Genomic DNA, 16,109 nt, shown 5'->3' with positions numbered 1-16,109 from the left:
TAATCTGAGAAAACAGTGCCAGTAAAAAAAAAAAAAAAAAAACATTTTATATGAATTTTATACAAGGATAAATTGTCAGATATTTATATCTTGAATGTCTTATAACAACCAACAAAGTTCAAATAATAAACAAACATATTTGAAAAGAACAAAAAAATCTTACTATAACCTGGTTGCATAAGTGTGCACTGTTGCATTATGGTTGCATAACACGTCATGTGACTACTTTTGTACATGAGTTTGAAGGTGATTGGTTCATTCTGAGCAATTACCTATGATTATATTAATGACTATAATTATCATATCAATGATATGGCGATTTAGATTAAACCCCAAATAAAGCTGGGATCTCATTGTCAAAAGACATCAATCAGGAGAAGGGTAAAAAAGAAGTTCCAAAAGAAATGAGGTGTATCATGGGACAGTCAAGGTCATCATGAACAAGTGGAGAAAGTGGGGCACAACAATGACATCACCAAGAATAGGACGTCCCTCCAAAACTGGAGAAGATTTACCAGGGAGGCTGCCAAGAGATCTACAGCAACATCTCAAAAGCACTGGTCCCTCCCTGCATGAGACAAACATCCAAACAACAAATATCTAAACCTGGCTAATTTTTACATAGAAACCCAAAACCATATGCTTACCCAAGACCATGTGGCAAAACGTTGTATTGTCTGATGAGGCCAAAGTAAATTTTCCTAAGCAGCCATAACAGCTCATCACCCAAAGAACACCAAACCCATGGTGGTGCCAGCATCATCATGCAATGCGGCTGCTTCTCTTCAGCTGGGACTAGGGTTTTACATTTACGGGATTTGGCGGTCCCCCTTATCCAGAGCGACTTACATTTTATCTCATTTCTACAGATGAGGATCTTGCTCATGTGCCCAGCAGTGGCAGCTTTGTTCACCTGGGATTCAAACTCACAAGCTTCTGATCAGTAGTCCAACACCTTACCTACTAAGCTATGACATCCACCTTTAGTCAAGGTAGTGGGAATCAGTGGGAATCAAGTCAACACCTGCAGGCTGCTGAAGATGATGAGATATTGCACCTTCACGCATGATAATGATCCATAGCACAAATCCGAGTTAACAAAGAAATGGCCATTCCGAAACTTTGAGCTTCTTCTTCTCTAGCTCAGTCAGAGCCCTGCTCTAAATGCTATCAGCAACATGTGGAATAACTTGAACAAAGCTGTGCACATGATATAACCTCACAGTTTGAGAGATCTCGAGCATTTGTGCAAGGAAGAGTGGAATAAATTTGCAAAAACAAGATGCTAAGATGCTAGACTTATAACCAAATAGACAAGCAAAAGGTGCTTTAACAAATTGTGTTAAGCAGTGTGCACACAACCAGGTTGTAATATCACATTAAAAGTGGAATGTACTTTTAGCAGTGTGTAGATTTTCTTCTATATTCACTGTATATGAAAAACAATGGCAGGTTATGAAATAATGCTAAACTCTAATAGGAGTCTTATAAATTGCCAAGATTTTGTTGTTCTATGAATTGTCCAAGTTTTCATCAACTATTGCAAATTTTGGTTTGGTTAAACGATATGAACGATGTTTAAAAGATGCCCGATCTAACATTCTCATAGAGCCGCTCCTTATAAACGTACCTTTTAGACTTGCACTAGATTAACGGATGATCAAACACGTTAGTTTGCTCTCATCACTAAACGGGCATAGACGTGTGCTTTCAGAAAGAGCCCTTGAGTAGATAAGCTGTGATTTGCCAGAGGAAACGGGCAGCTGCTGGAGAAACATTCCAGCACAGAGGATCGGAGAGTGCACTACAGCACAGATGTTGTTTACCTCCACTGCAATGCTCAAAGGAGTGATCTAAAGGAGTAATTAAAAATGGTCTGGACCATATTGCACATTCACTGCAATCTATGGAATGTATTTAATTCCTCTTACACTCCCACACTGGAACACTGTATAGTCTTGGATCACATGGTGCTCAGAACACATGCATCATAATGACGCTGGAAGTACGACGGGCGGCAAGAGAAGCATCATAGAAAAGAAAAATATCTTTCTACAGAGGAACCACGCCATCATTTGTCTACTGTAGCGCTGTATCTAGAATATCTCCCTACAAAAACATCTGTGATGACAGAGACTACAACATTCATAATCCGTATAGAAGTAATGTAATGTTTGGGCTCAGTGGGATTCACACTAATGCATTCTTCTTTAACTGATGCGAGTTTAATTGTATAAAGGCTGTCAAAAGATAATGTCAGCATGCAGATATACACATTAAAACTAGATTATGACCATTTTTCAGTCATGTTTATAGAGTCAAGAGTATCAGAGTTTATACAGGAATAACACTGCTGAAGAGACATGTTGCATTATAAGTCAGAACCGAATTAGGTAATACTATGGAAAAGAGTGTTATAATGACAAATTATACATCCGTTTCTGCACTTTAAATTGCCTAACAATTCTAGCTTGGAAGAAATGCCTGCATGTGGCTGTGAACTGTTTTTCATTCCGGCGACTACAGCTTGCTCTAAAAAGTGCATTGTGTTTGCTTTCTCGTCACAGGCCAGTGCACGAAGGTGCGAACAGCTTAGAAACCTTGTGACTGGAATAGTGTAAAAAATCTCTCAGATGTTCTATGTGCATCATCCACTTTGGGAAATATAATATATAATAGCATCTATCATAAATACAGTAAAAAAATATTCTGTATGTCTTTAGTAAGAGAGATGGTTATGATGCTCATTTGCCCACAAGTACCTCACAGAGGCAAGATTTCTCTCTGCAGTGTCAATCTGGTTGTCTGCCAGTTCCCACCCGTTACGTGAAAGCTAGCAATCAGGGAAGGTCAAGGTCAACAGATTCCTCACTCAGAGGTATGTGAAGCCAGCCGGCCGAATCTTTTCAAACTGCAGCTCAGGCTGCATCACAGGGCAGCATAATTTTCCATCAGAAAGCACCATCAGAACTTTTCCACATACATGAGCTCACAGATGCCCATGATCACAGACGTCAAGATCTGACAGAATGTAGAGATTATACAGTCCCTTCTGCCCAGAGAGCACGGCCAATTGCTCCATGGACACCAAGCCATGGATTTAAACTTACCATCTCCTGACAATACAGTGAAATTTATTCTATTGTGCCACTCAGAAGCCCATTAATATTTAAATCATTATAATTTACCTTGCTGTGACCTTGACTCTGTCTAGATCAAGTCCAAAATATAATACTAGATACACTGATAATTCTATATAAATCCTAAAAGCATTTCACGCTCGTTCCTGAGATAACGAGGAACTCCTCCACTTAGTGGCAAAGGGTATTAAAAAAAATCCAATCTTACTTGATTTATTTTATTTCACGCTACTGATAAAAAGGGTTGCAAAATTTCTTTCGAGCTGGCTCATGATTTCGAACACATAAGAATCAAAATGATAAACAAATGTTCAATTAGGTCATTATATTTATTCTGGGCTTTATGTGTTTGGAGTACTCACCAGTTTAAAGGTCAACACTTTATAGGTAACTGGGTCTTCTACAATTTTCTGAAGGTTTGCAGCAACTGAAACATACACGTCAGACAATGAAAATCTAATTGTTCTATAAATGCTAGAGGGTAAGTTAAAGTTTAATTTTTAATATCCTGTGATATTACCGACTAAAACATCATGTCCATTGACCAGACCAGCAGAAAACAGTTCCTGAGAAACACCGTCAGCAGTATCTATAAGGAAATAACATCACATCAGGAGACAAGAAGGAGAGAATAAATAAAAATACACACGTGTAAACCCCCAAAAATCCAAATACACATAGTAAAAATACGAAACCACTCATACAAACAGTTCCTATAACAAATATCAGTGCTATTAAATAACACAAAGAACACACACACACACACACACACACACACACACACACACACACACACACACAAAGCTCATCTGGGTGATCATGCCAGTCACCCCATGAAAAAGCTGTGTCAATGGGGAGCACCAGGCCTCGCATGCTAATGTGTTCAGAGCAGCCCTCACCTCGGCCTGGCGTGAATTCAAACCGTATGTCATTCAACTCCTTCTTTAAGTTCCTGTGAGACACACACAGAGAGAGAGAGAGAGAGAGAGAGAGAGAGAGAGAGAGAGAGAGAGAGAGAGAGAGAGGGAGAGAGAATGAAAATCCACAGATCAAACTGCATGTCAATCTGACCAAGAGACAGCCAAAAGATGCAAGAGTCAGAAAATATAAACAGGGGAAATAAACTAATAAACCTCAAATCAAAACACTCCATATTAATAAGTTATTTCTTACAGACATCATCTTAGCTAGGTTAATTGTCTTTTAGGATTTAAAATCTTAAATTATGCAAAGCTTGAAGCAATATAAGCGTACATGCGCAAATGTAATACAAACAAAAATCTACTTTTTTACTGACGTTAGACATGTTCAAGACAAGGATTTTACGGAACAGTATACTAGAAAATCAAACACATCTCTTGCCTTAATGTCACAAACTTTTGGGAAATATGCTATACTGATCAAATACCACAGTTATTAGGAAGAAAACTAGATAACACACTTCAGTTATTAGTCTGACAGAATCCTATTTTAAATTCGACTAAATCCACTTAATAGGTCCTTTCTTTCACAATTGTATAAGTAATATTAAAGACCTGTCAAATGCTTCCTGGTTTTACAGTGCTTTCAATAATAATGAAGTGAATAATTAAACAGTAACATGGGGATTATTCATCAACATTTACTAGATGGAAGGAGCACAAGAGCTCTAGTGAGAGTGAGTTTGGATGGTGGCCCAGCCACCCACTAAGTAGTTGGACTAGGCTTAATTACTTGGCTCAATAAAAAAAGACTTTCCTTGAAAGTGTTACAGCAGAGCAAAAGCTAATAACTACCTTATTCACCCCACTTATACATTCTTTAAATCCCTTAGAAGCATCAAGGCCAGCAGGACTGGGAAGCTGCTACACAAATGCTCACTAGACACCAGTAAACAGAAGATGTACTTCTAGAGGTGTAGCACGGCAGACAGGGTTACAACTGGGTTAGAAACAAGTGGCCAGACTTTAAACCACCTTGCTGCATATTTATAATCAACTGAGCTGCTTTCTAACGGAGCACAGTTCTCAACATCTGAGCTTAATGCTGAAGTGCTGGGTTAGTAGAAGATAAACAGACTTCAAAAACTGAACTGCAAAAAAGCCAAATAGCATTTGCTAGGGCTGAAGGGTGTTAAAGCGTTCACTTTATTCTTTAAAGATCCAAAGATTGAATCTTAGACTGAGAGTTCAAGAGATTATCTTTAGCCCTGCTCTCACTAGTCAATCGTGAGCATCAGTTAGCTCATGTATACATAATAGAGCATGTTCTCCAAGCTGCCTTATTATGTTGCACAAGTGACTGGTGGAAAAGATCCAGTGTCCTCCTGCCTCCATGTAACTAAGTGGATCGGCTCTGTTAATGTGCCTCTAGCTGTGTGTGTGTGAGAGAGAGAAAGTAAGAGAGAGAGAGAGAGAGAGAGAGAGAGAGTGTGTGTGTGTGTGTGTGAGTGTGTGAGTGGTGCCCACGGTGCCCATGTGTTTCCTGAATAAACTCTGTAACCTTGACCAATATAGAGTGGTTGCTGAAGATGGATGATATTTATGCATAAACTCATTGAGGCATTACCCAATCCTGCTTAGAGTTCATTCAGGATGTGTGCATGACGCGTGTGTGTGTGTTTGTGTGTATTAAACTTCACAGATCATTAATGAAATCTCCACCTCCGGCTGTGTTATGCTACAAACTGCTGATTTAGTAGATTGACAGTTGCATTAGCTTCATTTGCTTCAATCCCAGATTAGGATGACAGCAGTTATCACTGATCTGATTTGAGCCTTAAAATATCCTCTATGACCGCCCACACGCTGCTAAATCCAATGTTCTAGTGACAATCTAAGAATTTAAGATGGACATTCATGGAAGTATCAGATCTGGCGTGACTTGATGAAATGAAACTCAATTTTGCGATTCACTGCAGGCTACAGGGAGAATGTGGGCCACAAGTTAAGCTGCAATCCAAATACGCGTGCAAGGATTTCACTTCTATATTTGTTTACTACCAGACTAGCGGCACATCAGCTACTCAGCTGACAAGCAGCCATCTGTAGGGGCGTGACATGGAAATCTCAGCCAGCAAAGAAGGGATAAAGTGAAAAATTCTCTGTGTTATCTGTCGAGAGAAAGAGAAGGCTGAGTCTCCTCCTCGCCTGTCATAGCCATATCTGACTTACACACCCTGAACCTTCCATCTCAATCTGCCTTCTTCTTTTGCATCAGGAGAAAATGGCAGCCACAGACAGAGATATAGAAAACAAGTGGGAACAGAACAGATTACAGTGTGTTGGGGAAAAGTAGGCTGTAAGGATTAGGATTGTAAGTGGAAATGAATGATATAGTTGAATGATAAAAAGGTCACTTGTGACAGACGTCTGATGTCACAGGTGTAGACAGTCCTGCTGCTATACTGTCCCTTTGGATTAAGTCTTTATTACCAGTTTAATTGGGAACAAACTATAGCAGCACTGTTACATATATGTATATTGATTATTTTTTTATTACAGAAGCCATGACGGTATTTCCAGCTGTAAGTCAAATCACATTCTCATACTAATACAGTACTTTCCTGTTTCTATAATAACTGTAGATAACCTTTTGCTGTATATTAACTCACTCACTGGATTTTCTATGGTGCACACTCCACAGCATTTAAACCTTAATAGAAGATAATCAATGCTATGATGTTTACTAAACCAATTTAATTATTAAAGAAGGAGTCGCTATTGTCAGCTCTTTGCTTCTTAATTGAGTTAGTTTTCTGGATACAAGAGTCATCAGAACAGGACTTGAGGACTTGGTCGTGTTACAGAGACACCAGAAAACGCAATCCACTCTGTTCTTTCTTTTTGTGTGATGAACTTTAGGAGAAAGAACAAAGAGAGCATGCTGAGGGAATGATTACATGCTATATATATATATATATATATATATATATATATATATATATATATATATATATATATATATATATATATATATATGCTAAAACAAATGATAAAGTAATTTGCCATTCTTTAAGGAATCGTTGTAATTGTAGTCTTTGGGAAATCTTTTCTGTGGTTTAAGAGGAAAAATAAAATTGTGGTGTGGAGCGGAAACCATTATTTTTCTCTAACAGAAAGCTCATTGTTTTATTCCTTTCATTATATATGCAGTGAAAATGACAGAATACAGCAGAACATCTTATGTAAATTTACATGCATCAACTTGTTATGGCTCATGCAAGGAAACAAGTGTATCTTGACATTCTAGAGAAAAGCACCAAAATCTGATAGCTTTACCACCTGCCACCTGTATTTAACAGCCCTGCGCTGTTCACTTGCACCAATGCAAGGGAACAGGTTCCTGTTTTGTTTACTTTATACGAAGACAACCTTTTTGGAAAACCAGCAAGTTCACAGACATGCTCATAAATGTTCCGTCTTTTACACCTGAGCTGTCGTCGCTGCTGCTATAATCATCTGTAACAGTGTAGAGATGCACAGCAATTAGAGATACTTAAAATAATCTGAAGTCGACAGTTGTGAGGTTTTTGCATATGAAAACCGGCTGCTATTTATTAACAGTACTTACATCATCGACTCCAAACAGCTCAAATCATCAGGCCTAACAGTAGAAAACACTTCTTCCTTTCCCCCACCACAGCAGATAACTAATCAGTGCGCCGGCAGCTTTATGAGTCCCTGAGTACAGTGATGTTTTTTAAATCTTTAATTCAGGAACCTCATTTTGTGAGTGTAAATGTTTTATTCAACACTAAGTACAAATGGGATAGGGTGACTTTGTAGATCTTTGACTATCAACATTTTAAAACAGAATAACAGTCTAAAAGCATACAGTAAAACAATGCGTGAAGGAGTTTTATGTGGTACAGTACGTTATTTAGTCGATGCTTAATATGGTGATAATTAAGATAAGAGATATAGTGTGCTCAGAAAATCTTATATGCAGTATAGGAGATTATTTGCAATCCTACTAAGTCATGCACACAGGTTTTAGCTGGATCTCCATGTGACTGACACTCTGGCAAACTCTAAGCTTAACCTTAATCTTGCTGTCCAGTACTCAGAGTGACCCTTTATCTTCTTCACACAGTCAGTCAGCTCCTCTCTCTCTCTCTCTCTCTCTCCCTCTCTCCCCCTGATTTGACAAACACTCTGCTCATGTCTGGCTATACACATATGGCCCCCTGTCAACAAAGCAGCACCCTGGTGAACACTTGAGTACGCAGGGTCATGGGGTAAAATAAAAGTTGGTTGATGGGAGAGACACAGGCAAGATATATATATATATATATATATATATATATATATATATATTCTCTTGCCTGTGTCTCTCCCATCAACCAACTTTTATTTTACCCCATGACCCTGCGTGTGTATATATATATATGTATAGATGCATGGCTAAAACAGATAAACCCTTACACATTAACTCTTATCTGCATCTTCACTCATGTCTAATAGCACCTGCATTTTTAGTTTAACACTTTAAAGCTAAAAAAAAATGTGTGAAAGGCAAATCACACATTCCACCATCTCTGCAAGGTTACTTTTAAAGAGCTGATAAATAAATAAATGAGTCACAGAGCCTATAACCGTGCACTTTGCTGTCTGCGTCCACACTGCAGCCAGTGTATGATCGCAGCGGTATAATGCAATATAATTATCTCGTCCTACTACACTGTATCCACTCCAGGCAGCAGGATAGCTCTGTACTGCACAGACTTGTCAGAAAAGCAGCTTCCAGTTGGCACATGATCTGTGAAATGTGACTAATATGAATCACCCTTCACCAAAAAGAGGTATCACTGGAGCACATCAAATGTAATGTGATGCTCAGTCAGCTGTCTGGCACATTAAAATGCTGCTTATGTGCTAATAGGAAATAAACAGTTCTGCATATGATTCCTGTTAACACAGGATGTAGAGAAGCACCCCTGTCATATGTCTACACAAAAGCAGTCCAAAGCGATTGGTCAAACAGTGGCATGATGGGTAATGGGAGTTGACAGAGCTCAGTGAAACCCATTGAGCATGATTTGTATGTCAGTGCAAATGCATTGAAAGCAAACAGTCCACAAAAAAAAAATGACTAGGTGTGTGTGTGCATATACTGTATGTGTGTGTGTGTGTGTGTGTGTGTGTGTGTGTGTGTGTGTGTGTGTGTGTGTGTGATGGAAACTGAAGTGTAGCTTGAGTCTATCATTACGAGAACTAATGAGGCAACTCGAGATAAATAGCATATAGCACCAGCTCACAATGCTACCCACATATAACGGTATAAACCGCAGCTTGGATGAAAGCTTTAGTGGAGATTCATATATAACCCCATAAGCCGTTAAATACCTTTATGCGTTTCATATGTTTAGACTCCCAGCACAGCTTGCTGTTTTTCCTGCTCTGCAACACCTGATTCAACTTATGGACTAATTACTTGTGCCTTGATGAGCTGAATCAGATGTGCTCAAGAAGGGTGTTGGGGGGGGGGGGGGGCGCAGTCCATGTTGTCTGGCTACATATAGTGCAGCCTACAGTTTCTCTCAATGTTCATTTAACACCCACTACACTTCAGTCGCTTTAATACTCATACTTATATATATGGAATCTATCTACTATCTAGCACTGTCTAGTGAACGTAGATTTTGTAATGGAGGCACAACATTAATAATACAGACATAAGTAGAAAGGCTACTTGGCTTATGCTACACGGTGACCCTTGAGTAATCACACAGTTTATGGAAGTCGAGAGTTGATAGCATCCAGTCATCCGGTCCGAGCGGCTTGTAACAAAGTCTCGGATGTACAAGTGTCATCTCAGATACATCTCAAAAACTACACAAAGGACCTGACACTAGGTTTCTTTTTCAACATTTGAGTTTGAAACCAAGTATATCTCATGTATTTTTAATGCACAGATGTTACTCACTAAATAAACATCTTTTCCTCACCCGATGTTTGTGGTCTTTCTATAGAAATTTTTCTGCACACCACAGACATGCAGTCTTTGCTTACACTTTGTCTTTTCTGCAAATGTATTCATTTCAACAATTTATCTAATGTAATTCAGTGATTGGATGCTAACTGCACTTTAACTTCCTCTGTACTCGTGCTCTGACAAGGACATTAAAGTTGGCACTGACTTAAGATCTCCATGATTGCGCTGTAGATTTAACCTAGCCCAATCTGGCAACCCTGTCATAACTGTTTGTCCACTGCTCCTCCACCAAGCAAGAAATCATGCAAATCCAGACCAGAAGGTGTGATAATGATGCTAGAAAAAAAAGTAGAACATCTAGAAAGACAATAAAAAAAGTACCGAATATTTGTACCAATATGTACCGAACAGCGTCATTTCTTAAAGTGATTAGTATTAGTTAATCCAATTCACTTAAAACTCTGACGCTACCTATGAGTTTTATCCTCAGCCTTATATATTGTGTACTGGGTTGAGTAGAGTAGAACTGGAGCTATGTAAAAGAGACCCTGGAGATAGTAAAAAAAAAAAGAGAAATAGGAAACTACATCCATTCTATTATGTGAAGGTTAAGAAGGATGTGATTATACCTGCCTGCGAACATGATTTTACAAAGAGAGTCTGGGATATACCTAGATGTTGTTTAGACCTAGAGTATACTGTTATAATATCGACCGCATAAAGAAGCAGCCAAGCAGAAACATAACTATTCATTTATAATCTTTACTCACTTTCTTTGTGTGTGTGTGTGTGTGTGTGTGTGTGTGTTTATATTTAAAACATGCCCAATTCAGAAGGTGCAATTTGCATAAAAATACATTATTGTCTCTCTCATTGTCTTCTCTTTATGAAAAGGTTCTGTGTGAGGACGGATGATTATATGCACATAATAATCCCTGTAATCCCTTGCCTGATGTGTGCTTTGGGTTTGTAACTGTAATGAGAATTTGATGTTGTAGACTCCAATTTTCACACCCTGGCCTTTAAATTATACTCAAAGTGGAATAAAAAAAGAAATAAAAAGTTTCTAAATTCAGGGCAATAACTATGAATTGAATCTCTCCAGAGAAAACCCTCCTACCTCTCTCTATATCTTACTGTCACACACACAATCTCGTGCTGCCCCGAGCCCCAGTGCTACTTCAATATCAGTTATGATCATCTTATAAAACACAGAAAAACTGGGACTGTCTGCCAGCTGAATACGAATAATTTCCAAGCCTGGTGTGCATTACATTTATGTATATTTGACATTTTTCATTTTGATTTGAACACCGAGGCTAATCACTTAGAAAACAGGGCTGAATTAAACTCTGAACAAATATTCCACCTGCATACTAACAAGGATCATCTCTCAGAGTCCTCAGTTCATTGGCTTGTACTGAAATGGAAGTAAGGAAGTTGTCAGCATACTGTAAGCTGTTTAATAGTGCTAAAAATACGTGGGTCCCCTGGGTGCTCTTCTTCACCAGTGTGTGTGGAACAGTTGAAAGCTGTTCAGGTTGTGGTTTGCGAACAAAGTTTAGTTTTTTTGTAGTTTAAGACTGAGACTAAGTGCAGAGCAATTTAGAAAATCCAGCTGAGCATGATGCTTTAATTTAGTCACTTCCTTTCTGCACAGATTCAACCAGACTTGACTGAAAGGGATCATTTTGAAAGAACAGACGCTCTCTCTCTCTCTCTCTCACCCAGTCTACAGCATACAAACCACAGTTATTAGGCTCCTACAGACAGTTAACATGCCTGAGTATTTCAGGTTTTCCCCTTACTTTAAGAGCTGGTAAAATACAATGAGCATAAAATAAAAAAAAAATCAAGTACTTTTCTCACCTTAGCCTCAGGACCATGTTCACCGCACCCTGAGTGCTTGGGTTTTTTTCCAGAGTTTGAATCTTTAAAAAGCATAAAGAAAAAAAAAGAAAAAAAAAAACATCACCGTTATCAGATATATTCATCTTTTATTGAATGCATATTATGAAATGAAAATGCATAATGTGACAGGGATTCTCCTGACAGCAAAGCATTTTAATGTAACATTCTTGCACGTTTCAATCTAAAAACTCAGGCTCGTATCAGAGCAGGAGACAAAAAGGCGTCATACAAAATTCTCTCCCCGTATCCACAGGGATCAGCGTGCCTGTGGCACTCTATCTCTGATCAATTTTAAATAACGGTAATGTCACTGAGAAAAGAGAGTGCTAAGATGAAAGAGAGAGGAGACAGGCAGACAGAAAGAAACATGAGTGCATAAATAAGGAAACGGTAAGGGAGATTGTTATGCCGTTTCCACCAGCGCTCTCTCTCGTTTAATTTACAATGAGTCGCAGACATGAGCACACAGACCTACAGGGTAATAGCTATGGGTTGCGTTTAAACCCTGTATGCACACCTCACACCAATTCTCCCAAACTGAAATAACCTTTGCTGCTAGAGAGGGCAATTGGTTTTAGTAGTGAAAGGTTCATCTTTATAAACCCTTAGGCCTGAATAAATAGCTGTGTTATAGTACAGGGTTTGTTTTTATTATGATTTCCTACTTAGAATTGCCAATAATGAGAAAGAAATCATTTAGACTGTTAAAATATATTAATCCTATCGATCGCTGATATAACTAAATTGGTGTTCAGTGTAATTAGCAGCTGTTCGTTTATAATTTAAACTAAACAGTTCCACATTTTTAATAGCTAAACATTATACTAAGTCTAATGTTTAACATGACTTTTACGTTTTGAAACTGAATTATTTGGCTCATTCATAAAAAAAAGAAAGAAAGAAAGAAAGAAACGATTTAACTTAACTAAAGCTTGCAGTCCAAAATGTTCGTCACGAGGTTACTGTTGCTTAGCAGCTAAAAGCCGACGAAGATGGCTGCAGATTTGCTTTTTACTTAATTACAGCGACACGCACTGAAATGCCAGGGTGCTAAATTAACACCTACTGTGTACATCCGAGACTAGTGTAACTAGACTGGTCTCCGATCTTCTCTGCAGCTGTTAATTTAACACCACTTACTGGAGTATACAGTAGCAAAATAACGACTTGTTAATCTGTTCTGCTCTTTTTTCCCTGTTCCTCTCAATTCCATTGTTGAATGATGCTAACTAAGGTAATAAAGCAAAGCAAAAAAAATAGACAGGAAGTAAAAATGGCAGGTGGATAAGAGGGAGAGAAAGTAAAGAGAAAAAAGCTCAGTAGCTATTCTAAATGTAATTCAGTGAGTGCCAGATGTGGAGATGTTAAAAGGCTTCCTCTAGGCCTGTCTAGGCTGCACAGCCTCTCAGCAAGGGACACGGGGTTCGTGAATCAAGATAAATCACATCCACTTCCACACACAGCCCTCACCTGGGGATGCTGAATGGACAGACCTTCTATAGGGACATTGTTGGCATTCACTTCCCCCTGCAATAAAAAAAAAAAAAAAGAATTACGCACATGGTGAGTAGAAGAATAGCGAAGCCTTCTCTCATTCAGCTTTTGGGAAATGGTTTCTTAGCATTTACAAGCACGCACACACGCATAACTCTGCATATGTAATAGTTTGTTTTGTTTTTCTATAGTAGTAAAATATTCTACATTCGTATATCACTTCATTTATTACACAATCAATGCAGGACCCTGACACATGTAATTAATTTATAAAACGCTCCTTCTGTGAATAATTAAAATGGGTTATGTCCAAACATGGTTAGAGGCATCGTATCTGTCCATCAGCCATGCTTGTGTTTGTTTGTACGTTCATAATTACTGAAATACGTTTCTTCCTTTTCAAGTGCCAAAACACGAATAAGTTTAACTATAAACAAGCTGGAGTATGAGGAGAAAAAAGGAACACTTACATGCTGGTTTTCATCTTTGACCCTCCGTGACTGAAACGCAATTAAGAGACAGGATTATATTATGTACGTTTTCTCCCACAAAGGATGATAGACAGATGTAGCTGTTTGTGTAGGAGTGTAATCAGCACTGGCTCATTTGCATTTTATGATAAACAATACACAGAAGCAATGCATCTCCAGCCTCATTAGTGCACGCTGATTTGCGGCTGATTTTCAGCGGAGGGGGTTTGATTTTTATTCCTGACTCGAGCTCAGAGCGAGTTATACATTTCACATGCACCAATCAAAGAGAATAAGAAAGCGGAGAGGTGTGTCTCATCCCTGGTCACGCTGCTTTAAAGTCGGAAGAACAAGTCTCTCGTTAAGGACACAGAAACGTACACGGAGTTAAATATTTACATCTACGCCTGTGTGGAACATTCATAAATGTAAGGGGTTGTAGACTCTATTAAAGCTACATGCTGTACTATGGTAATGTCTAGCAAAGGCAAATACATTTAATGGAGGTACAATGAGTGAAATCTAACACTACATTTATATTTTTATTTAACTTTCCTCATGTCGAATGAAATATACAGAACCGGCTCACACATACCCTGCCTTGATTGACAGCCGCCTTCCCTTCTTCACTCCTCTCATCCATCTCATCATCACTCCATTCCCAGTCTCCGTCCTCCATCTTGTGCAAGCGACCGCTCGATCCTGGCACTCGCCTCACCTAAGCAGAACAACGACATTCTCATGCCAGGGTAAAATTTCACTAGCTTTGATTTTACCCCGGACAAGAGCAGCACACACGCTCAGGGAGATTCATTCCATTTGGGACACTGAGAATCTGGGCTGATGGCTCATAATTGTTAATCAATAAATGGTGTATCAATTTATTTCCTGAGGTGAGAAAACTGTCACAGTGAATTATAATGTTTCACAAAGGTTAGAAGTGTATTGAATGTTGGTCATGCGTAATATTTACTGTTCAGCAACAGTGAAATATGAAGTTTCTGTTTACATTAAACATATTTTTTTAATCCTTTTATTTTTTTTTACAAGCGCTAAAGAATGTGTAGGATAATTGATTATAAAAATTAATGGAAACACTGGAATCAATATCACACTGTAAATTTAAATAAATAGCTAACAAATATCTAACCTATTCAATCTGTATATATATATATATATATATATACAGATATATATATATATCAAATGCATGAATATTGGTCCCAATTCATGAAATATAAAAATCCCCTTCTAAAAAAAACTACAATCAAGTGAAAACTGGCTTTGTTCTGATTAGAAGCTGAACAAATCCAAATACTTTCCATGATTAACTTTGACATAAACCCAAATTCAGGCCATTAAACTCCAAGCTTATTATTTAGATATTAGATATTATTTGATATATTATTAAAGCATATTATTCAGAAATTAAATTGAAACTAATAGAATAATGGATGTAGTTACAATAATACCCCCAAATACCCCCTGCCTCATGCCCCACCCCAAACTAACCCCAGTGGGTCTGGTGAATACAGAGAAGCTTAAAGAAAGAAAAAAAAACTGCTACAAAAAAAAATCTACATTTACACAACACCTGAGTGAAGTGGTTCATAGTGAACAAAAGTGACAAAAACAACACACACATCTCCCCACACACGTACACACCGAGTAAAAAGACGGCTACATCTACGAGGCTTAAAAATGTACAAAGGCGGTGCAATCTACAAAAATGAAAGGCAGCTACAGCTAAGAGTCAAATGAAGAAGCATGTACCCTTCTCCCAGCATCACGCGCTCTCTCTGAACACACCGTCAGGCCAGCATCCGTTTGCCTCTCCACTGGCACCTTCAGCAAAATAATACAATATATACATATATGTATATATAATGTGTATATATATTCAAAATGAGTTCATCGCACAACATCATCTACACGAGTGTGTGAATATGATGAAAAGGTCAGCAATCCTAGACCTCACACCTACACATACAAAACAAACATTTCATGTGCCAAAACACCCACTACGCTACGACTGTCAGCATACAGATTTACTCACCTTTATTACTCACTCTGAAATGCCAAAAGCACAACATGTTCTGCGTAAAACACAAACGCAATCCACAAAGCAAGCACCGGTAATAGAAATGAAGAAATGGCTTTTACTCTTCATACCTTGTGC

At 38.3% G+C, this 16,109-nt stretch overlaps 1 protein-coding gene across 3 annotated transcripts in view; it reads right to left on the bottom strand.

Annotated features, from left to right (window-relative positions):
* Nucleotides 1-16,109, bottom strand: part of stk39 (serine threonine kinase 39) — a 32,076-nt gene that overhangs the window by 3,868 nt on the left and 12,099 nt on the right. For 2 of the 3 annotated variants that reach the window (XM_047815203.1, XM_027164757.2), the window contains exons 11-18: nucleotides 15,704-15,775; nucleotides 14,526-14,648; nucleotides 13,931-13,960; nucleotides 13,437-13,493; nucleotides 11,925-11,986; nucleotides 4,040-4,092; nucleotides 3,661-3,729; nucleotides 3,503-3,567 (exon numbers count right to left, since the gene is read on the bottom strand). In XM_047815203.1, the coding sequence (XP_047671159.1) occupies nucleotides 3,503-3,567; nucleotides 3,661-3,729; nucleotides 4,040-4,092; nucleotides 11,925-11,986; nucleotides 13,437-13,493; nucleotides 13,931-13,960; nucleotides 14,526-14,648; nucleotides 15,704-15,775 (531 nt within the window). The remainder of the gene's footprint in view (nucleotides 1-3,502; nucleotides 3,568-3,660; nucleotides 3,730-4,039; nucleotides 4,093-11,924; nucleotides 11,987-13,436; nucleotides 13,494-13,930; nucleotides 13,961-14,525; nucleotides 14,649-15,703; nucleotides 15,776-16,109) is intronic. The other variant, XM_027164758.2, reaches the window with a different exon arrangement.

Source organism: Tachysurus fulvidraco, chromosome 6 (genome assembly GCF_022655615.1).
Source record: "Tachysurus fulvidraco isolate hzauxx_2018 chromosome 6, HZAU_PFXX_2.0, whole genome shotgun sequence".
Classification (NCBI taxonomy): Eukaryota; Metazoa; Chordata; class Actinopteri; order Siluriformes; family Bagridae; genus Tachysurus; species Tachysurus fulvidraco.
The sequence above is the reverse complement of the archived record's forward strand: the minus strand, read 5'-3'. Positions and strand labels throughout refer to the sequence as shown.